Source organism: Papaver somniferum, chromosome 2, assembly GCF_003573695.1.
Source record: "Papaver somniferum cultivar HN1 chromosome 2, ASM357369v1, whole genome shotgun sequence".
In the NCBI taxonomy this organism is placed as follows: Eukaryota; Viridiplantae; Streptophyta; class Magnoliopsida; order Ranunculales; family Papaveraceae; genus Papaver; species Papaver somniferum.
This window is the reverse complement of record NC_039359.1, coordinates 99,170,831-99,195,287: the sequence shown is the minus strand read 5'-3', so window position 1 is coordinate 99,195,287 and position 24,457 is coordinate 99,170,831. Positions and strand designations below refer to the sequence as shown.

General features: G+C 35.3%; 2 protein-coding genes across 3 annotated transcripts; one reads left to right on the top strand and one right to left on the bottom strand.

Moving 5' to 3' along the window:
* Positions 1-1,270: 1,270 nt before the first annotated feature.
* Positions 1,271-5,165, top strand: LOC113353761 (O-fucosyltransferase 20-like). The gene is made up of 6 exons (XM_026597260.1): positions 1,271-1,986; positions 2,161-2,326; positions 3,199-3,288; positions 3,376-3,662; positions 4,364-4,622; positions 4,714-5,165. Exons 1-6 carry the CDS (start codon positions 1,448-1,450, stop codon positions 4,960-4,962), a joined length of 1,590 nt encoding a protein of 529 aa, XP_026453045.1. The 5' UTR covers positions 1,271-1,447; the 3' UTR covers positions 4,963-5,165.
* Positions 5,166-5,369: 204 nt separating this feature from the next.
* Positions 5,370-21,967, bottom strand: LOC113353760 (cellulose synthase-like protein G2). 2 transcript variants are annotated; one of them, XM_026597259.1, is made up of 7 exons: positions 21,233-21,967; positions 8,040-8,189; positions 7,270-7,395; positions 6,729-7,169; positions 6,427-6,652; positions 6,305-6,340; positions 6,062-6,194 (listed from the first exon to the last, which is right to left on the bottom strand). In XM_026597259.1, exons 1-7 carry the CDS (start codon positions 21,920-21,922, stop codon positions 6,187-6,189), a joined length of 1,677 nt encoding a protein of 558 aa, XP_026453044.1. In that variant the 5' UTR covers positions 21,923-21,967; the 3' UTR covers positions 6,062-6,186. The 2 variants fall into 2 exon arrangements, with proteins under 2 accessions (XP_026453043.1, XP_026453044.1); XM_026597258.1 differs by having other exon boundaries at positions 5,370-6,194; positions 6,305-6,652.
* Between the last annotated feature and the right edge of the window lie 2,490 nt (positions 21,968-24,457).

Here is a 24,457-nt window from a genome sequence, read left to right as displayed (position 1 = left end):
CAACTTTAACAAACTTTCATCTACTTATTCGTTAGTTAGAGTATCAATTACAATTAATTAGCACTAATAGCAGCATGAAGAGTGGTAATTGCAATTCATAACTTCTTTAATAAGTTAGTTACTAGTAACATTATTAAAGCTTCTTACAAGGGCAATGGCGAACTTAGGAACACTGCTAAAGTTGTTAAAATTGAGCATTTGAATGATGATTTTCTAAATGACTTATTATTTTGTAGATAGACAAAGTCATCGCTGAAACATTTAACTTAATTTAGATTATCATTATTTTTGAGATTCAGAAAGCGAAGAATTCTTAGTTAGCAATTCAAAATTCGAATTTATGAAAGTCAAATTCAGTCAACAATCCGGTCAATGGTTCGTGATCTAGCTAGAAATAATTCATAGCGACATAATCTCACGATATGCTCAATAATTTCCCCCTATGGAACCTAGCATCGCGTTTTGCTAATTTATCCGCTGAAAAGTTAGCTTTTTTATTGTTATGAACAAAGCAAAACTTATACAACAAAATGCACATATAAACTAGGGAATACGATTCAAACTAAAAGCAGATATAACTTCCTTGAATCAGAAGTGATAAAAAGGTCCTCCACATGATTAACAACTGTCCACTCAGATGCACAAATAACTGTCATAACCTCTGCAACATATTTAGTGGCAATACCCCATCCTCCAGAAGCAACAAACATAAACATACCATTATAGCCTCTAAAGAAAAAGCCATAACCGGTAAGCTCAGGTTTCCCCTGGATGCACCATCGCAACAAGCAAGAGAAATTTAACACTAGTGTGGCCTTGGGATCGCATCTAATCATAACATACATTTTCTAAAATGTTATCCAACTTAACATTAAGTGAACCAGCTGTCAAAGACGTGTAATGTACAAAAAGTGTGAATTAGGGCCCGAGTTTGAATCAGACTGGTAATATATGTATCAATTCGGAAAAATTCGTATACGAATTTACTAGGCTCCTAGGGGTGCATATTTTTGCTTTTCTAATTTAGAATGTAAAAAAGATCACTAATTAAGTTTTGTAAATTTTCATACTCTTCAATCGAAAATAGCCTCTCCATCACTGAGTTTCTTTTAAGTTTGTTTTTGTCTGAGAAGAGATTTAAGGTCTTAATCAATGTAGTCAATATCGGATTCCGGTCCAGACCAAAACACTGGTACGACTTTGTATCACAGAGATTATCCTTAAATGTTTATGCTTAATTGGATTAGCAGTAGTCGTTGGCAAACAACTCTAAAAAACTAATACAGCGGTTGGTAGAAAACCAAACATCCACCCTCTCTCTAGCTAGGTCTCCCTTCTCTTTGATGTTCTTCATTTATTTCTTATACAAAGCTTTCCATCCTCTTCATCATTTTCTTTTTCTTGTATCTTTTTCTTCTTCCTTCTCGTTTGGAAAGCCATTACCACTATGAAAAACCATAACTCAAACAAAGTATCTTACATTTTAGTAGCCGATAGAATATCCATTCTCTTCAAACCTCTGCGAAAACTCACAAATAGTTCAATGATCCTCAATATGTTATTCAGAGTTAGACCTCAAAAATCAAGATATTTCCTTCTATTCCTAGCAATATGCACTAGCTTTAGTGTGTTCATGATAAGTTATCCAATTGTTTCTTGTATTTCTGATCATAAGCACTCACTTATTCATATCAACCGAAAATTCAATCAACGTGATACATTTATCAACTTAAGCACCGGCACCACCGAAGAAATATGGAAGCAACCGGATGGGTTGGGATATCGTCCATGTTTAAACTTTAGTCAAAATTACTCTAGCAGTAGTATTAGCAGCGGGATAAAGAATCGTTTCTTAATGGTTGTTGTTTCGGGAGGATTGAATCAACAAAAGAATCAGATTATCGATGCTGTTGTTATTGCTAGAATTCTTCAAGCAACATTGATCGTTCCTATATTTCATGTCAATGCGGTTTGGGGCGACGAAAGGTACATTATCATATATATATATATCAGTGGACAAGATAACTTTTTTCTCGCACGTAAATTATATAGTTGATGATTAGCTAAATCTAAATTCAGCATATATGCTAATCAAGTTTATGTTATTATGAAGATTATTTTTCATATCATAATTAGTTAACTTCCTTTTTATTTTTGCAGTGAATTTTCTGATATATTTGATGAAAGAAACTTTAAGGAAACACTTAAAGAAGACGTGCATATACTTTCGTCATTACCGTCTACTTACATTTCCAAGCGACCAGTTCGAGCTCCAATACCATCAAATGTGAGTGAAGATATGGTCCGAACTCTATTAACGAAAGAGGTAATAGTAACTTATCTTTTATCTTCATTTGTGTCAAATCAAAAACATACTCTTATCTTCATCACTCTATGTTGAATTAGTAAGCCTAACTACGTGATAGTAACTACTTAAACACTTAGCGGAATTCTTCAATAATTAACAAAAAATCAATCATAATATACGTGTTACCCTTTTTCTTTTTTGAAAAGCCTTTTCTTTTAATTAATTAAATTAAAAGGAGGAATTAACAAACAATGGGCCGGGTTGATGTAAGATGAGTGAGGGAGACCTGACCACGAACTGCCTTCGTATCAGTCAACTGCAATGTTGGTATTGTTACAATCTTTTAGAGAAAAAACTCATTCACGGGGCGACAAAATTAATCTAAATGGGATCTTCTGTGATGTTAATTGAGACTGATTCTCCTTAATTAATCTTAAAAAAGCGAAAAAGAATTTTTAAACTATTCAGCAGGTGCTTGGTGTTGGGCTGCAAATGGTTGTTTATTTATTTTTTTTGCATCATAAATATTAAATAATTTTAGATTTCAATCAAATTGTTTTTTTTTTTCTTTTAAAGAAAATCTTTCGATTTTGATTATATAAATGCCAAATAAAATGTTTATGGAGAACATGTTGGGGTCGTCCATGGAAAAAATACACATACATGTCATTGAAAAAAAAAGGATGATTAAGTTCCACTTTTGATTAATCAACAAATTAATGGATCATCTAGATATATTATCTATAATAACTGATTAAGTCTTCATTCAAAACATGTTTTAATTAACGTTGTATCGGTTAGGTTGCATAGCTAATTCATTACCTAAACCCATTAAGAAAAGATAATGTGTCTCTTTCGAACTCATTTTCTTGTCTCCAATTGTATGCCAGTTTAATAAACATACAGTATTGCTTATCCGTCGCTTCGACTCAAAACTATCTAAAATCCTCAATCCGGATTTACAGAAGCTTCGTTGCAAGGTACATTTACTTATCGCGAATTGCCTTTTGATAAATGAAAATGGACGTGTGCCCCTGCTTATAAAACTAACGTTCTATTATAAATAGGTAGCATTTCATGCACTGAAGTTCAAACCATGGATTGAAAACTTGGGAAAGAAGCTTGCAATGAGGATGTCAGCGGGACATCCATATATCGCATTGCACCTCCGTCTAGAGAAGGATGTATGGGTAAGGACTGGTTGCCTTCCGGGGTTAGGGAAGGATGCAGATGAAATGATCGTATCAGAACGAGTGTCGCACCCAGAACTCCTTACAGGTCGTTCCAATAATATCACTTTCAGAGAGCGGTACATGGCTGGTCTTTGTCCCCTCAATGCCGTTGAAACAACTAGGTATGTGTTTCAGCTCGATCCTGCACATATTTGTACGCTTTCCACTCATATAACTCGTGAGGTCGTTCTAGTTTCTGGAAACTAATAAATCATCTTCTGACCCATCAATAGAAGGACAAAGCAGTTTACTACTCATAGAGGAAGATCGTTTATATGCATGAAGGAAAAAGTATCTCTTTGGGGGGACACAAAAGAAAAACTTTAAACAAAGTTATAGAAACACAAAATCTAAGGGACTAAACAAACAAACAAGGCCAAAACTGAAAAAGGATATGGTGGCAAAGTAAAATCTCGCTGAAATTCTTGCATCACTAGGGCCCAACCGAAGATAGAGCAGTACTCAGTTTTGGCAACCATCGAAGAATCCCAAACTAGCCTTGCTAGAGAAAATCCAAATATTTGTACTCTTCGCTTCACTTTGAAAGTTGAATCACTCCAGAGCTGTTAAGCTAATTTATAAGGGAATGAGATAAGCTTTTGGTACACATGATTCACGTAATAATGATAACTAGCAAAAATTCAGTTCCATCACTCGATCATTTTCACCCTGGTGGCATTTGTCGGATGGGTACTCGTTTCACATTACCACACCTTGTCTGGCAGCGACAGTCATTTGCTAACCTCTAATTCACAGAATTTTAGCACCTGGTGGTATGATATCCAAACTTATACTCCTGACATTGGTAACTTTGATGGTGCAGGTTACTGAAGGCTTTTGGTGCATCTAGCAACACAAGGATCTATTGGGCTGGAGGAACTCCCTTTGGAGGGGAAAACGCCCTTGAACCAATCCGGAAGCAATTTCCTCACTTCACGAACAAATGGGCACTTGCAGATGGAGACGAGCTCCAACACTTCAGAAACAAATCATCGATTCTAGCTGCTTTGGATTACATTGTTTGCATCAATAGCGATGCCTTCATGGCTAACCATGGTGGCAACATGGCTAGAACAATTCAGGTTATTAGCCTAAATTGACCGATCGATCAATTTCTTACAGAAGTAATATTATTATCTCAGTCTTGACTAAATTTTTTAATTGACTGAACAGGGACATAGGGCGTATTTCGGACATAAGAAATACATAACACCAAATAAGAAGAAGCTAGTTCGGTTGTTCATGGACAATAATAACAATCAAATGAATGAGAAGGAGATTGATGATAGAATAAAGAAAATGCATATGGATTCCATGGGATCTCCAGTTCTAATCAAAACAAGCAAGTCTCATATGGATGTGACGGCTTATCCTGCACCAGCTTGCATGTGTTCATCTAGCGTATCACGAACATCCATATAATTCTTTCTTTGATTTGTATCAACAATTTTTTTGTATAGGATTAACGCAATAATCAGCGAGTTGAATTGGGTTTCCAAATAAGAGTTGGCTCAATAACAATCTCACAGAGGTATACTTAGTATAGAGATAAGCGAGTGCAAGGGGTTTACATTTTTTGTTGCAACTTGATCCTGCTATATGATATGTATATCAAGGCATGTTTATAATCTCTGTGTCTCAAGAATTTGGTTAACTACTATTCGTAACAGCAAAAGTATCGAAACTGTAAACATCCTACAAAAGCATAATAGCAACATCAAGAAAGCTAAAAGAAAAAGTTTCTCACCAGAAAAAATATGCATCAATCAACAGGAGCGGGATAACGGCTTTACGGCTTCTCATGCGCATGACCAATGCCTACCCAAAGATTTACCAGATAGAATAGATGACTTTGGTGACGGTAATTTCCTGTACTCTCCAGTAAATGGATTAAGAAGACCATGGAAACGAGCAAAACAAAGGACAAAGCAAATTAACCCCTTGCAAGAACCCAGAATCTGAACAATTTCCTCCATGAAAGAAGGTATTAGAGTCTTTGGAGAAAAAACTGGACCGCGACCAACTAAATGTGCTGATAATTCTCGTGAAAGAATCCATATAATATTCAACAGACCGCAAAACTACAACAAATCCCTGGCCATAATTTAAGACGCAAGACAATGAGATAATGAGTACAAAGAAAACGCCAGAAGACTAGATAAAATTGTAATCTTTAAAGACATTTTTCCTTTGTCATTCCTCAATAGTATAGCTTCATATACTGGCCAACAATTGACTACCCCAAACCCTGATAAAACCAATTGAATGAAAATTTCCTCCAGTTTGCTGTGTCCCAAAATCAATCTTGTGACACCCACAGAAAACGCAATGAAGTTGATGATAGCCGCTGTTGTTAATGGTACAAACAAAGGTGACGCAACTCCAAACTCAAAAACTCCTTGTTCATAGTGTTTGTTTTGTTCATCGTCTATTACTTTACTAGTTATAACGAATCCAAACGTGGAGATACCCAAGGATTTGAGGAAGAATTCAATGGATCCGAATAGGTACGATGAGACACCACGGATTAACCACATTCTTTGATCGTTCCACCATCGTTGAAATGTCGTTCCCATTAGCATAAAATCTAGGCAGTCTTGGATGTAAGATCCAAGGAACAGGAACACATACAATAAGAACCAAGGATCAGATACCTGCAAGAAGGCCCAACATAATGTTTTTCTTTAAGCAATGTAAGCATCCAACCTTGGACAATTATACTCGTAAAAACATATATATCGCGTAAAAAATTGAGTGTCCGTACCTTGGGGAATGGCGAAACTCCATTGAGGAGAGTAAGCTGCGGTATGAAGGCATAAATGGTAATCGGAATAGACCAAATACCCCAAAAGGCGAAATGGGAATAAGCTAAGCCCATCAAAATACCTCTAGATTGTGTTCCAAAAATGATCGGACTGTACTTGGAGAAAGCCACTTCAAGTAAGCCTACACACCATCTTTTGTTTTGGCTCAGCACATCATCAAGGTTGATAGGAATGTCCCCCGAAAAGGCTGCCCGATCTGGATGGTAGAATACAGAGTCCCAACCTTCACAATTCAATTGATAACCTGTGAAATAATCTTCCACCAGTGACCCATATCTAAAACCTATCTGCACAAAAATAACAAAATTACTGAATATTAAAAAATTGCATGAAATTTACTCAAGTAGACACATCCTGACATACCTTAGAACCCCATTTGGTGCCATTTTCATATTCACAGCTAGCTACGCTTTGAGCCATTTCCAGAACTGCTTCTGATTGAATGGACTTATCGACAATATGTTCAGGGTTTAGTTCTGGCTTTTCAGCGGATACGTATGACCAAGGCCCACCAAAGAAAGCTTGTCGACGAAAAAATGTCCCTGTACCTACGTAATTGGTACCTGCTAACCCATCCATGCCGATAGGATTTATCTGAAATAAACGTTTGTTTTCACCTCCATAGATGTCGTTCTTATTAATCCCATGAAAGCGTTGAGGGAATTGTACGTAACCGTAATTTAACATCTTGGAATCCAACATAAAGCATAACACTTGAACGAGAGTATTAGGATCATTCGAATACATGTCGCAGTCCAACGTCAGGATTAATGGTGCATTAGTCATGGCAGCGGAGACTCGAACCTTTAGGGAAAATAAAAAAGCATCATTACATGAATCAAACCTATAATGTATAAGTAAAAAAATTAGTTCGATTACGTGTAGAACACGTAGAGTAGCTTACCAGAACATTTAGAGCACCAGCCTTGAAGTGGTGGTGCGAGGCTTTACTTTTCTGTCTCGAAACATAAACAAGGTTTGGCATGTCAACCCCTGTGATGTCCTTGTCTTGACCATTCTCTAATAGAACCTGCGTCGATAACCGTCGGGAAAATTCATTGACTGATGTCATCATATAGACTCAAATCGTAACATGACAAACATATACTCCCTCTGACTCTAAAAAATGGGTGGTGTTATGCACAATTCTTAGGTCGTGTGCGCAATTCTAGACAAACGGTGTTTTTGGACAAGGTAAAAATGCGCACACTCACAACAAATGAGGCCCACCTTCATATAATTTTTCATATTGAATTCTTTGAAAAATCAATTCCATGAATGATGTATTTCACGGAAACAATATCCCAGGGAAGCAATGAAATACTATCCATGGAATTAAGTCAAAGTCACATTTTAGACCACGTTTATTTTCAAATGGACCCACAATTTTACAGAAGATGGCCATTCCATGGAAGTAACTGTTACCGAACATAATTTAAGGAAATAAGGAGCGCAGGAAAATTTTAAGTAATGTTTTCAATAATATTTTTATAAAAAAAAATAGAAAAATTTAGAAATAATATGTATATTTGTAAATTTCGTATTGTTGAAAGCATTTTAAAACACGCAACGAGTATAAATATGACTACCAAATTAAACATATTACTTAGATTTAAATTATCATAATAATCAGTCAAAAGGATAATATTTATGATAATATGATTAAATTGGTACCTGGATTACAGTAGAATGATCTTGACGTGTAAATTCATCTGCCCATCGACTGAAAGCTTCACGCTGCTTATCAGTTTTGATGTGTTCATCACCAACATATCCTCTGTCAACAACGCATTCTACTTTCATTTTCATGGTTTCGTACATCATCTGCAACAGATAAAATAAGTAACAGAACAACTAAAATCGATAAATTGTGGATATTAGTCACTGAAAAGGAAGCTTTGTGGTTTCAAATAATGGCCCATAAATATTTCTTAACCATAATCCTTTATATGAATGTCAAGGGTTCTTGGATTTGGAGAGGGATTTATCAAGGGTTAGAGATAATTAGAAAACATTCTTGCTGGGAAATAGCAAATGGTGAAGATATCAACATATGGAAAGATGTTTGGATACCCAATTTAAGTAAGCATGTTCCCTGTAATATGTCCTTTGGTGGACTAACTAAAGTTCTCAACTTATTGATAATGATACTAGAAATTGGAATCTTAATATGCTAAATGCTTCGTATTTCCAAATGGTATTGTTGAGCAGTCGGGTTACCAATGATAGGTCATGATCAAGTAAGATGGATTGGAACAAGAAATGGTTGCGTTAATGTTAAATATGCATATAATATTTTATTGCAGGACTCTCAAAAGGGGTGGAGCTTACACACATCCAATTTTCCCTGGAGAAAGTTGTGTAAAGTTCAATTGCCCCTAAAATTCTGCTTTACATATGGGGAATTATGCATGATTTTCTAGATACAAAAGATAAACTTCATAGAGTGATTATTAATATTGATTACATTTTTCCTCTATGTAACTTCAATGATGAATCTTGTCAGCATTTGTTTATTGACTACCTTGTTTCTCAGAGACTGTGGTTTGTTCTTGATCATACTCTGGTTGGTATTAATACAAATGTGAATGTTTATAATTGGCTAGCTGATGTGTTTAATGCTAACAATTTTTGGGATCAGCCTATGCAGGTTAAAATCAGATAGACGTGTAATGTTTTTTGGTGGATATGGAAGCAAAGATGTGTTATTGTCTTTGATAAAATTCATATGAACATGTCTGACTTTATTAATTCAGTCAACAATTTTATTTTGGACTGTGAAAATGCAATCTTACCAATAACAGTTCCCGTTGCAGGAGGTGAAAATGTCTCGTGGAAACCACCTAATACACAGTTTATAAAACTGAATTTTGATGCTTCATTCATTAAATCAGAACATCATATAGGTTTTGGTATAATATTACGCAATCATGCAAGTATCTTCTGCATAGTAAAAAGGGGAAATGCAATAGATTAGGAGAAGACAGAAGTTGCAGCTGCTCTGGAGGCTTGGAAGTGGGCTAAAGAAAAAGATATTAAATTTCTGGAAATTGAAGGAGATTGTTTGAATGTGATCAATGCTATTAATAATAGACTAGGATCGATAAAATGGACAACATATAATGTGCATTTCTATCTTTAAAGGTTTTTCTAACCGGTCTTGTAATTATGCTAAGAGATAAGCTAATAGTGTAGCAGATACTCATGCACAAAAATAAAGAACCATGAATACATGTGTCTGTTATGATGATCTCCCATACTTCTTAGTTGGGGAACTGGACAAGGATAAATCTTATGTAACACCTTAGTTTTTTTATCAATGAAATTCTCTTCCTATAAATTTTTTTTTATTCAAGCGATAACCTACTAAATTTGTCGGTTATTAAAAAAAAAAAGACAGCTAATTCACATTTGCTTTTGACTTTATCATATGATAAACTAATGTAACTATAAATACTTTTCAATTTTTCATTATTAGAAGTTGTCTGGTTTTGGTTATATGCAAACTTTGCAATGATAATGAGGAAACCTTTTTACACTCAGATAACTGCACAAATTTACTAAAAATATGTGGAGGGATTTGTTGATAGAGAAATCCATGTTTTTCTCCCTGATTTTCATGAATGGTTCTCTAGATAGTTCATTGATACAAGTAAACTACAAACAACATGAAGTGGGCTGATAGCTTATTATTAACATTTTTTTCCCTCCTATCTTTTATACTTTTGGTTAGGGTGTTACAATATTTTTTTTTTTTTGAGTAAGAAATGTTATATTAAAAGAAAAAATATGTACAAAAGCCTAGAAACAGTTATGCAATATCAAATATGCAAAAAAATTTCCCATTGAAACAAGACTTGATTAACATTGAAGTCTTTGAAAACATCCTTATCAAAAAACCACAAAACAATCGATTGTTTCACCAACATTATAACCTCTTCAGCTGTCATTTCTCTGCCTCCAAAAACCCTATTACCTCTTTCTTTCCACAGATGCCAGCACACTGCATAAACAACCTTCCACCAAACCTCCCTACCTCTACCAGTCAACTTATTCATCTTCCATGCTTCAAAGTTCTTCTTCACAGTATCTTGCCACACCCAAGAAAGTCTAAATGACTTAATGAAATAAGACCAAACCTCATAATAAAATGAACAATTACAGAAAATATAATCTACAGTTTCCTCTTCCCTCTTACAAAAAGGACACTTTGCATCTTGATTATCCACCCCCCTGTGATTCAACATTGAAAAAACAGGCAATGAATTGTGAAAAGTAGCCCATAACATGAAACTCACCTTTGGTGGTATACCTTGTTTCCACAAGAACTGGTTGAAATCACAAATTTCCTCCTCCTGAACCAATGATTCATAACACTTCTTCACTTTAAACCCTCCCATAATATCCACAACATCGGCTTCTTCATTCAAGACATGAACTGGTCCTAATACATTACAGAGCATGTCCCATTGAAGCTGCTCATTCTAATTTAACCTTCTTCTAACTTGACAAGTTAATCTGCCATTCTCTATCATGTCATCAATTGATGCATTCTTAGTTCTGCAAGCCTTGTAAACTGCAGGATATCTTTCTTTCAATACACCTGTCCTAGTCCAGTCATCAAGCCAAAACCTTATTTATTTTCCATTGTTAAGCTTAAAATTCACCTCCTTCTCCAGAAAAGAAGTATTGTTAAGAATACTCTTCCAATTACTCCTCCCAATTGCAGTATCATCATTAGATGGCAAACTAACTTCCTCCTTATTCTTTAGCTTCTGCTGCATTACCCTCCTCCATAAAGCTTTCTTCTTAGTTGCATATCTCCAAATCCTTTAGCTTTAAGAGATTTACTTGTACATTTCAGATTCTTCACACCCAACCCACCTAAAGATTTAGGTTTACAAATTTTAAGCCAAGAAACCCAGCTCATTTTCCTTCTCACATCAGTAGAGTCCCAAAGAAATCTTCTCATAAGTTTATTCAGTTTCTTCTCCACATTCACTGGCATAGGAATTAAAGAAAGAAAATAGACAGGTAAACTAGATAAGCACTTCTTATTAAAACTAACCTCCCAGCCTTAGAAAGAAACTTCTTCTTCCAGGAAGCCAATTTTACTTGCATTCTTTTCACCACTTCATCTCATATTGAAGAACACCTAGCAGTGGCACCAATGGTCAAACCCAAATATTTCACAAGTAATTTTTCAGTTCTGCAATCCAACTCCAATGCCAAAGTATCAATAATCTCATCTGCTCCTATACTTATCATGGAACTTTTCTCCAGGTTCAATTTCATTCAAGTCAACATCTCAAAAGTACTAAGAATCAATAAGAGTCTTCTCACTTCCTCCTCATTAGCATCCACAAACAATAATGTGTCATCTGCAAATTGCAGATGTGAAATCTTGATCCCACCTTCCACTACCTGAAACTCTTTCAATTGATGCCTCCTAATAGCATCATCAATTAACTTTGATAAAATCAACACCACAAGAAGAAACAAAAATGGAGAAAGAGAATCACCTTGCCTTAAACCTTTGGAAAGTTTAAATTTCTTTGTGGAGCTCCCATTCACAAGAACTGAAATATGAGAAGTAGAAATACACCAACTAATCCAAGAAATCCATTTTTTACCAATACCATGCTTCTCTAGAATTCTCAATAAAGAGCTCTACCTCACATTATCAAAATCTCCTCCATATCTATTTTACAAAAATCTCTGGTTTCCTATCCTTCAACCTGCTATCCACACACTATCCTGCAATAAGAACACCATCCAATATTTGCTTCCCCTTTATAAAAGCACCTTGTGAATCATAAACTAATTTATGCATCACATTTTTCAACCTATTTGCCAGAACCTTTGAGAGAATTTTATAATCACTTCCCTACAGACTTAAAGGTCTAAAATCCTTAGAAGTACAAGAATCCTCCTTCTTTGGCACAAGAGAAATGAAAGAACAGTTCAGCCTCCAGTCCTAAGAGCCAAACCTAAAGAATTCAAACATCAACTTCATAAAATCAGCTTTAATTATAGGCCAACACACCTTGTAAAACTCCATTGAGAACCCATCTGGCCCTGGTGATTTATTGGAACCAAAATGCTTCACAACATCAAACACTTCAGCTTCAGTAAACTCCCTCTCCAACTATTCCTTCTCTCTTTCAACAATACTTGGAAAAAACAGATTATCAAGAGAAAAAATCACATCATTCTTCTCAGCAAAAAGTCATTCATAATAACTTCTCATTTCAGCTTTTATACTCTCTTGTTCAAAACATTCTACCCCATCAATTTCCAGCTTAGCTATTGTATTCCTCTTCTTTCTAGCATTAAAAATTCTATGAAAATAAGAAGTGTTGGAATCCCCCCACCTGAATTCATTCTGCTTAGCTCTAGCATGCCACTTTCTTTCCTCAATAGCTTTAATCTTCTTCAATTGCAACAAGATCTTCAACCTCTCCTCAAACTGCTCATCAGAAAGTTTGTGTGTTTCCTCCACCGTATCCAACACATTTATCTTCTCAGTAAGATCCTCCTTTTCCTTCTTAATGCCCCCAAACTCTTTCCTACTCCACTCTTTAAGAAAAAAAAATTAAGTTCTGAGGCTTTTTAAAGAACACAAAACTAGCTTGCCCTTGAAACTCCATAATCCCCCACCATTTCTCCATATTCTTAAGGAAGTCCTTATGCACCAGCCAACCATTTTCAAACTTAAAGTAAGGTTTACTCTTTATACTAGGCTTAGTCACCAACATTAATGGATTATGATCAGAAATCACTCTTGTTAAAGAAACCTGAATAGAATCTGGAAAAAGCAAATCAAAATCAATACTTAGTAGAAACCTATCCAACCTGCAAAGAAGAGGATCCTCTGACATATCAGACCAAGTGAAAGCTCCCCCAACCAATGGAAAATCCACCAACTCATTCTTCATAATAAAATCATTCAAGAAATTATTATTTCTTGGCCCTCCTTCACCTCTATTTCCCTCTTCTTCACTTCTGAATGCATTCATATCACCTGCAACACATAATGGACCATTCCACCAACTTCTCACCATCTCCAAATCCTTCCAAAAATCCTCCCTTTAGTTATAACCACAAGGAGAATAAACATTACACAGTTCCCATTTCTTACCATTCACCTTAGAACACAACCCAACAGTGATGTTGTTAACTCCCAATCTTTCCTCTACTTTCACAACTTTATTTGTATTCCAAATTGACAATAACCCCCCACTGTTACCATGACTCCCCACATAAAGAAGATACAACCAATCAAAATCTTCATCAAACCACAATTGCTTCACTAGCCACCTATTCATCTTCATAATTTTTGTCTCCTAAATCAAACAAATATCACACTTCTGATTCCAAATCAATTTCTTCAATGCTGTCATTTTATCAAAAGCATTCAGCCCTCTAATATTCCAATTTATGATTTTACAATACATTACCAACTTCCAATTGATTCACTGACCCTTTCATATGAACTATTTTTTTAGTGTTGTCTGCATTAACCAACACCAAATCCCTCATCTAACCCTCCTCTATCTGCTCCACAACCACATTATTTTTCTTAGCATTTTCCTTCCTGAACCTTTCTTTATATTTCTGCACTTGTTTCATCACCACCTCTATGAGTTTGTTCTTATCCCCCTCGCAAACACCTCCATATGCACAACAATGTTTTAACATAAGTTTTGCAGCCTCCATCACCTTCTCCATACTTTCTGTATGAGATAATTGAACATCTCCTAGATTCGACACCACCTAGTTCTCAATACTAGATAGCATATTAATTTCTATAACCCCCTCCGTTGTTTTACTAATAGCAAATACAGTGCCCTCCTCCGTCTTCTTCTTACTATTAACCACCATTTTCTTCACATTCATGTACCTTGATAACCCCCCTGAAATAGCAAAATGAAAGTCAACACCTTCATCTCTCCTCCTCAATAGCTTCCATTGTTGTTTCCACTCCTCCTCTTCCAGCTGAATCACACCTTCAAAATCATTAATAACTTGTATCGTGATGTACCGTTTTATCCTCATCTCCCTTTTGATTGACACTGCTACCTTATTCCAATTTATCTTATGAGATAAGACAACCAAACCTGACCTTATAATCTTAGATTTGGTTTGCTTATTCATTCTAGGAAAATCAAACTCCTTAGGAACCTCCTGTACAACCTTCTTTAACCCCACCTTCTCCATAAAACAATCTAAAACCTCCGCCATAATTGACCAACAACTCTTGTTATCCCACTGGGAATACAGATGCTCACTCACTTATCACCATCACCTTTGTTAAGTCTACAAATCCTAATGTAATCCCCTTTTGTGTTTTTCTGAATCTTAACTTCGTAAACATTCTCACCATCCTTTTATTCAAACCTCAAAGCTTTGTTCTTCCCTTTGTAAATGGATTGAAGTAAATCAATCACCCAAACAACTAATCTCTCGGGCAATGCTACCCAAACTCTAACACCTCCGCATCTTCTCTCCAGCACCTTAATCAGCTCACGATCTCCAAATCAAAACTTTTATGATCCAATTGAATAAGTTTCTTATCTCCAAGACGCTCTCTCATCTCTCTCCTGAGAAAACTTAACTGGTTCAATGGTGAATTAGCAGGTAACGGGTTAATGCCTTCCATTCAGAGCTATCGATATCAATCTTAGATATATTATTATTGTTTGATCCAGGATGTAACAATCTTATATACCTTTTTTATTTTATTTATCAATTTTTTTTTATTTGTTGATTGAAAACGAAAAAATTACAAACCCCTCCTCAAATTGTCAATTGTGCATTGTTTGGCCTTAAAACTATTTATTTTATTTTGGGACTACAACAAGTACACCTAAAATGAATTAACGACTTCATTTGTCCTAGCATGATATCTTAATAATTTATCACAATTCTACACCTACGCCCAAAAATCTCAGGGAAAAGGCCATAAAGGGATCTAAGTGTCAGTTGGGTAGCGATTCTATTACTAGGATATGAATAGTGTAACGTGGGTCCCCTTTTTATTTCACACAGTTTTTTTTCCGGTATTTTTCGTGCAACGAATCATTTTCGATTTTGTGTACCAAAGTCTGCAAGATAGTCTAGCATCATATATACCATAAGCATAGCTAATTAGATAAAGAACTCTGCTACTAAAATCATTAAATGACAAAAAAATATCAAGTGTTGATGCCAGTGCATGATTTTGGAAAATAAAATGGTGAAATTACTATTTCACGATATAAATAAACTACCAAGTTTATCATAAAGGCTTCGGAAAATCAAAAATGACATAAATCATCCGTGGTTCTCTACAAACAAACTCAAAAACAACACCGAAACCGTCACAAACACTGGAGTGAGACCTGCACCCCAAAAGTTAGCAGGGGATCCCTTTTTTAGGAGATGGGTTCCACCTCAGTGTGAGGGGGGATTTTCTGATGCTTTTGGATTGTTGATTTAGAAATTTTGTTTCTCGAATAAAACTTGGAAATTTAGAATCCTAAAAAAAACACAATATTTATTTATTGGATAGGGATAGATTTGATTTGTCAAACAATTTCTTGAAATTCTGTAAAGAAAAACAAAATATTCATTGAAATAGTGAAACATCAATATTGCTTCAAAATAAAAAAAAAAATTAAAAAAAAAACATCAATAGAAAAACATAAATTGGTCAATTAACCCAATAATAACAATTTCTGGGCGAAAAAGAAATGTAAAATTTAATACTGTTTAAATGGGAGAGAATGTAAAAATAGCCACGATGTAAACAGTTTTATCTTACCCATTTTAAATGTTTTTTCTTATTTTTAATTTACATCAGGATGCATCCAGTTTCACCCTTGCTATTTTTTTTGAAGTTTAAGTTAAGATGAATCCAGATTTATTCTTGCTATTTTTTTGGTGTCCATTTCACTCATACTAATATTTACCCTCATTTAATTGGGGGCCCCTAAAAACAATTAGGGGCCCTGACCAATTTATACCCACACCAAAAATTTTAGGGGATTCCAAAAGGTGGTGAAAATACTATTTTACCCTTACTACTTAAAAACCTATTAATCCTAAAACCAAAATCAGTTTACTCTCCTCCCTCCCTTCCTATCCCACTTGAGTTCTCCCCCTCTCCTCCATTAACGACACACAAAAAAAAAACTTTGTCGATTCATCGTCGTAATCGTCGATACGAAAAACTTTAAGACCGCAGTAACAAGCCGGGAATAATTAGAAGAAGAAATGGCGCCGATTAGAAAGTAAGTGAACTAAGACCCTCATTTGTTTTGATTTTTTGTTGAGTCTTGAGTGAAATTGAGGTCTGGAACCGATTCTTTTCAGTTACATTGAGTGGGTCGTTACTCTGTATTTTCTTAAACCCTAACGATTCTTCATACGCATGTTAACTCTATGAAAAATCGTTAAGCTATATGATGTTTAAGTTGACGACCCTAATTCTGCTACTACAATTTTTTGCTCTAGATTTGGGTCGTTACCTCTGTAATTGTATCTATTGACGACCCTAATTCTGCTAAGAACAGTCTCTCTGTCTTAAAAACTGGAAGTGTCGTCAATATATACATTCGAGTCGTCATTGAACTCTTATGGTTTGGATTAGAGTCGTTACTCTTAGTTGACGATCCTAGTTGCAAAACAAAAATACTCACTGTCCAAAATATTGATAGGGTCGTCACATTATTTGTTAGTGTCGTCATGTTTTCTATTAGAGTCGTTTCTGTTTTAAAGAATAAGGTGACGACCCTTGTTCTGATAGCATGAAATAGTCAACTGATTTGTACCTTTTTTGTGTGTGTTACCATTGTAGTAAAAATAAAGACAAGAAACACATGCCCACTCCTCCTTTCAAACCTCCCTGACACACCAGATACTTGAATGCGGGTCCATTCCGAGGAAAAAAGCCGAACGAGGTACCAAAATATAAAAAAATTAAAAAAAAACATCAATAAAAAAAACATAAATTGGTCAATTAACCCAATAATGACAATTCATGGGCGAAAAAGAAATGTAAAATTTAATACTGTTTAAATGGGCGAGAATGTAAAAATAGCCACGATGTAAACAGTTTTATCTTACCCATTTTAAATGTTTTTTCTTATTTTTAATTTACATCAGGATGCATCCAGTTTCACCCTTGCTATTTTTTTTAAGTTTAAGTTAAGATGAATCCAGATTTATTCTTGCTATTTTTTTGGTGTTCATTTCACCCATACTAATATTTACCCTCGTTTAATTGGGGCCCCTAAAAACAATTAGGGGCCCTGACCAATTTATACCCACACCAAAAATTTTAGGGGGATTCCAAAAGGTGGTGAAAATACTATTTTACCCTTACTACTTAAAAACCTATTAACCCTAAAACCAAAATCAGTTTAGCCTCCTCCCCTCCCTTCGTCTCCCACCTGAGTTCTCCCTCTCTCCTCCATTAACGACACAAAAAAAAAAAATCTTTGTCGATTCATCGTCATAATCATCGATACGAAAAACTTTAAGACCGCAGTAACAAGCCGGGAAGAATTAGAAGAAGAAATGGCGCCGATTAGAAAGTAAGTGAACTAAGACCCTCCTTTGTTTTGATTTTTTCTTGAGTCTTGATTGTGAAATTGAGGTCTGGAACCGATTTTTTTCAGTTACAGTGAGTGAATCGTTACTCTGTATTTTCTTAAACCCTAACGATTCTTCATATGTATGTTAACTCTATGAAAAATCGTTAAGCTATATGATGTTTAAGTTAACGACCCTAATTCTGCTACTACAATTTTTTTCCCTAGATTTGGGTCGAATCGAATCTATTGACGACCCTAATTCTGCTAAGAACAGTCTCTCTGTCTTAAAAACTGGAAGTGTCGTCAATATATACATTCGAGTCGTCATTGAACTCTTATGGTTTGGATTAGAGTCGTTACTCTTAGTTGACGACCCTAGTTGCAAAACAGAAATACTCACTGTCCAAAATATTGATAGGGTCGTCACATTATTTGTTAGTGTCGTCATGTTTTCTATTAGAGTCGTTTCTGTTTTAAAGAATAAGGTGACGATCCTTGTTCTGATAGCATGAAATAGTCAACTGATTTGTTCCTTTTTTGTGTGTGTTACCATTGTAGTAAAAAGAAAGACAAGAAACACATGCCCACTCCTCCTTTCAAACCTCCCTGACACACCAGATACTTGAATGTCGGTCCATTCCGAGGAAAAAAGTCGAATGAGGTACCCTTATCCATCGACGAACCAAGAGACCCCGATAATGATTCGCCTGATTCGTCATTGAGGAAGGCGTATGCGCGATATGAGGTGCTTCGTGGGAAAAAGTTTGAGTTCGACCATTGCTACTTTATCTTGGAAGGCACTATGTATAATTACGCCATTTATGGTTAAATGTATAAGTGCACCGTTATTATCTATTGTATTTCATTTCCTTCAACGCAACGCTATGCAAGATATATGTCTTTTACGATTCAATAAAATGATTCTATGAAATCAAAAATTATGAAAATCCAGTGGAAGAGTCGTTACACCATATTACTACGGCACCTAACAACCTTTCATAACATTTGCGATGGCTAGCTAGGATCGTCATTTCGTATGACTACAAATATGACGACCCTAAGTGTTACATTTTAGAGGGAGTTTTGGTTTTAGAGTCGTTCCTGTGTTAACCAAATAACATAACGACTCTGGGTGACCTAGCTAAAAAGGGTCGTCAATCTGTATCACACTACCCTAACGATTTTTCATAACCTGGAAAAGTTGCAGGTTTGAGTCGTTATTAATAGTGTCAATATATTGACGACCTCACAGAGTCGTTTGGGTATACACCCCCCGACTTTGACGACCCTTACACTGAGTTGTTCCATAGTGGGGATGATTTGACCACTTGGAGCAACAAACACACAAACCGAAGGGTATAAGATGTTTACCTGATTATTTTGAGCTTGGGGTTCCTCATTGTGAGCAATGAGATCTTCATTTGCACCAATATTCATGGCTTCCTCTATTAACATCTCTTCATCAAACATCCAATCCATAAGATTAGTTGAGACAATTTCACCTTCAACACAATCATGTTTGTTATTTGAAGCTTCACCAACATCATTTCCTCCACTACAATTTACTCATTTCTAAAAATCCTAACTTTTCCCACAAAAACTCCTCTTCTTCATCTCAACATATAAAAACACTACTTCCCTCCCCCCTCCCCCAACCCCAAATTTTAACTCTTAAATCTGATTTTAACTTAAACAAACTAATTAACTTAACTTAATTAATTATTTAGGAGTAGTTTAGTCATTTGAAAAAAAAAATGGGATAATGGATGATTCATATTTGCTATTTCATAACCCTTTTTGTCCTGTAGTGCAGGGCCCCTAATTATTTTTAGGGGGGCAATTAAACGATGATATTTACTTGTCCACTAAACCATATTTTAAAAATATTTGAAAAGTTGACCCAATTTCTCTAAAAAGAAAATGATTCGTTGAAATGTAGAACGTTTGAAAACGATCATCAGTCTTAGTTTAGTTCCCACTCATAAAAAAAATAAAAAAATAATAAGTAAGATAAGATAAAAGTAGGCACCATCCAGATGCTTTTGGTTTTAAATAGTAATAGGCACTCAATCTTATTGGTCATTGTATGTGAATTGGTTGGACACTTCGATGAGCTAGTTAGAGCATGTGTCAAATTTTCAACTGCAGTGCAATTGCTATAAATCCGATGCATATTTTATAAGAATGAGATCTGAATTTGGAACAAGTCAGGATAAGATTGCCATTTGACAATACTCAATAACAAAGTCAGCAAGATGTGAGCTAATAATAGGAAAACGCCTCACTGCAGTATGCAGAGGACAAAAATAAATAGAAAAGATCTAGATCCCCGTTAGATAAGAAGAACACAGAGTCATCATATGTAATCAAAACCTGAAATTTTGACCATATAATTCTCAAAGCAATTTTGGAAGTTAATGCATAAGAAAAACGAACATCATCTACGACCGTTGAAACAAACACCGAAAACCTGACAATTTGGACCTGCTCTTTGAAGCACGGATACTTCAAAATTACTGACGTATCCGTGTCGGTCTCGTATCAGTGTCCCCGTATCAGTAACGGTGTATCATAGGTCCTACTATACTGGTCAAAGTCTGTGTTTCCTTAGATCATTCTGCACGACACAGACTCGTCTCTACCCATGGATTAGCATAACACAAAATTAATTAAAAAGACCAAAATCAATAATTTTTGGGTGAAAAAGACATCTAGATTTTGATATTGTTTAAATGGATAAAAATGTAAAAATAGCCGGGATGTAAACAGTTTTATCCTGCCTATTTTTAAATATTTTTTCTTATTTTAATTTATACAGGATGCATCCAGTTTCATCCTCGCTATTTTTTAAGTTTAAGCCAGGATGAATCCAGTTTCATCCTTGCTATTTTTTTTGTCTCCATTTTACCTATACTAATTTTTACTCGTCCATTAAAACCGTGTTTTAAAAATATTTGGACAAATAACTCATTTTCCGTTAGGAGAAAGGTGGGTTTTGAGCCAAATGAGACGTAAGGGTTGTTGTGGGCAATTTAGAATTTCCCGATAATATATTAAAATATAAATAAATGAAATAAATAGAGCTCAAGTTCGTGAACGTGCCAGTACGCCAGGGACAAGGAAAGTCCCGAATCCCACAATTTTTAGTTCAGGCATCCGGGTGACAGCGCAATCTTAGCCGTTATTAATCTCTTCTAAATATTCAACTTAATTATCCTACTAGTTAATTAAGGTCGCCTAAGTGCTGTTCGTTGACAAAAATAAAAGATTCAAAAATTATTGATTTACCTTAAGCTCCTCAGCGTCTGTGGTTGAACTGCAGTGACTAGAACTGAAATAGGCAGCAGGGCACCTATCTTCAATTTTATAGTCCCTACAGAAAGGCAGCCAGTGAGTAGCAAACTTAGCAGCTTCCATGAAAGCAAAAAGAGTCAACTCTGATCCTCCATCGTCTGATACATATACTGATATCCTATCGGATGGATAATTATAAGCCATTACTGATAAAGCCGTGTTAACAACACCGATAGGTGGTTCTTTGTACGGATCGGGAGTACATATGAACACGTCTAACTTTGGAAGATTCCAAACCTTAGTTACTTGCATAAGGTTCTTGGGGTGCACGGCGCGACGGATGGGACGCCAACGGAATGACTGCGTGGTCGCCCACATGAACGAGAGTATCAAATCGGAGAATAGTAAGTTGAGGTGAAGGAGGAAGGTGGTAGTGTTCTCGGAATGTAAGAGACATAAGAAATGGTGCAGAATTAAAGATAAGATTGCTGATGTAAAAATCAGAGCAAAGATTCGGTTCCAGAGTCTGCGTTTAAGGACCTTAAACGTGTGCAGAGGTGGTGATGATGGAGAAGAGGAGGTTGTGGCAGCCATCTCGACTTGATTATATGTTTTTCCGGAACTTTGCCGTATGAAATGAAATGAGCTTAGGAAGTTATCATCACCCATTAAAAAGGAAAGCATGCACGTGTGAAGTTGGATGTGTTTACAAGCTCGATAAAATATAAATCCGTGTAAAAAACACTTGAGTGGATTGCTGAGACTTGAGACCCTTTTTCTACCGGTACCAGTGAGACTACATGTCGGACGCATATATTTGAATTTGATTTTTTTAACGATACCAAATTCGATGATAGTGAAAAAAAGTCTTAAGATAAAAATTTAATATTTTTATTTGTTCTCGTTATGTAGACAATTCAAGGAGCTTTCTAAATAAATTAATTTTACAAAATTTTAATATGTATTTTGAAAGACATCAAGTTTTAAAAAAAAAATTGATCTACTTTAAATACGGTGGAATTCCTGTGAATATGTAAACATTGATCTAATGTACATTTTTACCCTTAAATAGATATGTATAGTAATGGTTGATACTTAAGGTCATATTCGTAATATCAGGATGACACCAAGCTATTTTGTATTCTTCAAACACAAAATTTCTCTTATAATTCACCATAAGGTCATATGCAAGATAAAGCTGAAAAATAAAACAGACGCTCTGCAAATCGGGTGACAAATGAGTTAACTCAGTGGAAAATTCTAAATTTCTTTTTCAACAATTTTCTTATGATCTCTCTAGCTTGTTCTTGTCAGAGCTCTTGCTTGATCACTGAACCTATTTGACTCTCTTCTTTCTTTGAATTAGTATCTTTTCTCTCATTATTTCTTTATCTAACTCGCTCGCTGTATTTAGTTTTATTCTTATGTTTTTTTGCGACTCGTTCGTAATTTGTTTAAGTTTTTCTTTCCCTTATCTTATTAACTTATTTCTTGATTATGTCTGGCTAATTTCAAGACTCTTTGCTCATCACAATATGAGAAGCATTCAGTATTGGACCTTTTCCTTGATTGGTCTCCTACTTATAACTTTTTTATTACAATCAAGTCTCACAACTACATCCAGTATCGACGCAGTATTGCAATCCTCTAATTTCGAAGAGGATTTTATCAGTATGAACCAGTATTATTTTCTTTATCATTTTTATGATTTAAATGTTTTATCCGATCAAATGGGAAAAAATCGGTCTTCTGCAACTCAGTTCATCCATGAAGTTTTGAAATTCAAAATTTTCTACTTTCCCTCTATTACTCTCCTTAATTTCAAGATCCCAGCTAATATGACGCATTTTATTCAAAGTTGTGTCAACTTTCCGTTTAGGATTTATTCCCCATACCTTGGAGAATATATTTGCTTTAATCATCTTAATATAAAAGATAACTCGAATATAACTAATTATAGTTATCTTAGCTATCATCTTCTCCTTTATATTAAAGTCTCTCAAACCCTAGAAAATACTTTTCAATCCAAATTCTCCAGAGAAAAACCCTTCATAACAATACCTTCTACTGTCATCATGGATTCGTTCTCGAACAACCAAATCTCTGCAATCACAGGGAAGATGCAAAACACACAGATTAGAGACATCTGTGCTAGGCAGATTAGAAGAGCAGCGGGTACAATGGAACATGACTTGATTGAGGATGGATCTAAGGATCCAGAGGAATCTTCTCATGTGATGAATGGAGCACCTACTAAGCTGGTAATAATTCTTAAGTTCTTTTTTAAAAGCTCTCGCATTAATTCTCAATTTTGTCAGCAGTCCGTGCTTTACATTTATTACAGCAATCTCTCTCATTATAAGCTGCATGATTTAATTCCGTTCAATAACTTGATTATCAAATTTAGTAATTCAATCTCGTTTTCCACTATGAAAATTATGAGTTGGAACTGCCAAGGCTTCTTAGGAAAAAAAAACTAGAGAACATACTATGAATCTCATTAAAATGCATTCCCCAGACATTATATTCTTATGTGAGACTAAGATAAATGATGATAGAATCCTCAAACTCACTAATTGTCTTAGAATGCCTAACACTGCTATGTTCCCTCTGTGGGGAAGGCTTGTTGCATTGTCCTTATGTGGAAAGATGGTTTCTCTCTAGAAATTGTCAACACCACCTCCAATATGTTCCATGCTCTTGTAACCAATGATTCTGCTAGAGGAGAATGGTTTCTCTCTTGTGTCTATGGCACACCCTATAGAGAACACCAAACTACTCAATGGGATTACATTAAAAATCCAAGCAAAGTTGTTAAGATTCCTTGGGTTCTCATAGGTGATTTAAATGTTACTTTTGATTTGTCTGAGAGAAATACAAACACTAATGCTACCTCTGATGAGGTGATTGATCTTATTAGAGAAGCAAATTTATTGGATTTAGGATATAGTGGAAATCCCTTTACTTGGACTAGTAATAGTCATGGTACTGGTAAAACTAAGTCTAGACTAGACAGATCTCTTGTCAATAATGACTGGCTTATAACTTTCCCAGATTCCAAACTTCACCATCTTCCTATAAAAGGTTCAGACCATGTTCCTATTTTGCTGTCTTTGTATTCTAACTTTGCAGGCTCAAGCGGAACATGGAAATTATTTGAACACTGGTTGCAAAATGATACTTGTGTGAATGAAATCAAGAATGCTTGGGTGTCAAATA

What these genes read in the sequence shown, in the direction of transcription:
- LOC113353761 (XM_026597260.1), top strand. Translation starts at nt 1,448, where the DNA reads ATGAAAAACCATAACTCAAACAAAGTATCTTACATTTTAGTAGCCGAT. An exon ending in GAACTCTATTAACGAAAGAG is followed by an intron (nt 2,327 to 3,198) that starts GTAATAGTAACT and finishes ATTGTATGCCAG; the next exon opens with TTTAATAAACATACAGTATT. An exon ending in TACAGAAGCTTCGTTGCAAG is followed by an intron (nt 3,289 to 3,375) that starts GTACATTTACTT and finishes TATTATAAATAG; the next exon opens with GTAGCATTTCATGCACTGAA.
- LOC113353760 (XM_026597258.1), bottom strand. Translation starts at nt 21,922, where the DNA reads ATGCTTTCCTTTTTAATGGGTGATGATAACTTCCTAAGCTCATTTCAT. An exon ending in ATCATTCTACTGTAATCCAG is followed by an intron (nt 7,396 to 8,039) that starts GTACCAATTTAA and finishes TTATCGACGCAG; the next exon opens with GTTCTATTAGAGAATGGTCA. An exon ending in GAGTTTCGCCATTCCCCAAG is followed by an intron (nt 6,195 to 6,304) that starts GTACGGACACTC and finishes GCCTTCTTGCAG; the next exon opens with GTATCTGATCCTTGGTTCTT.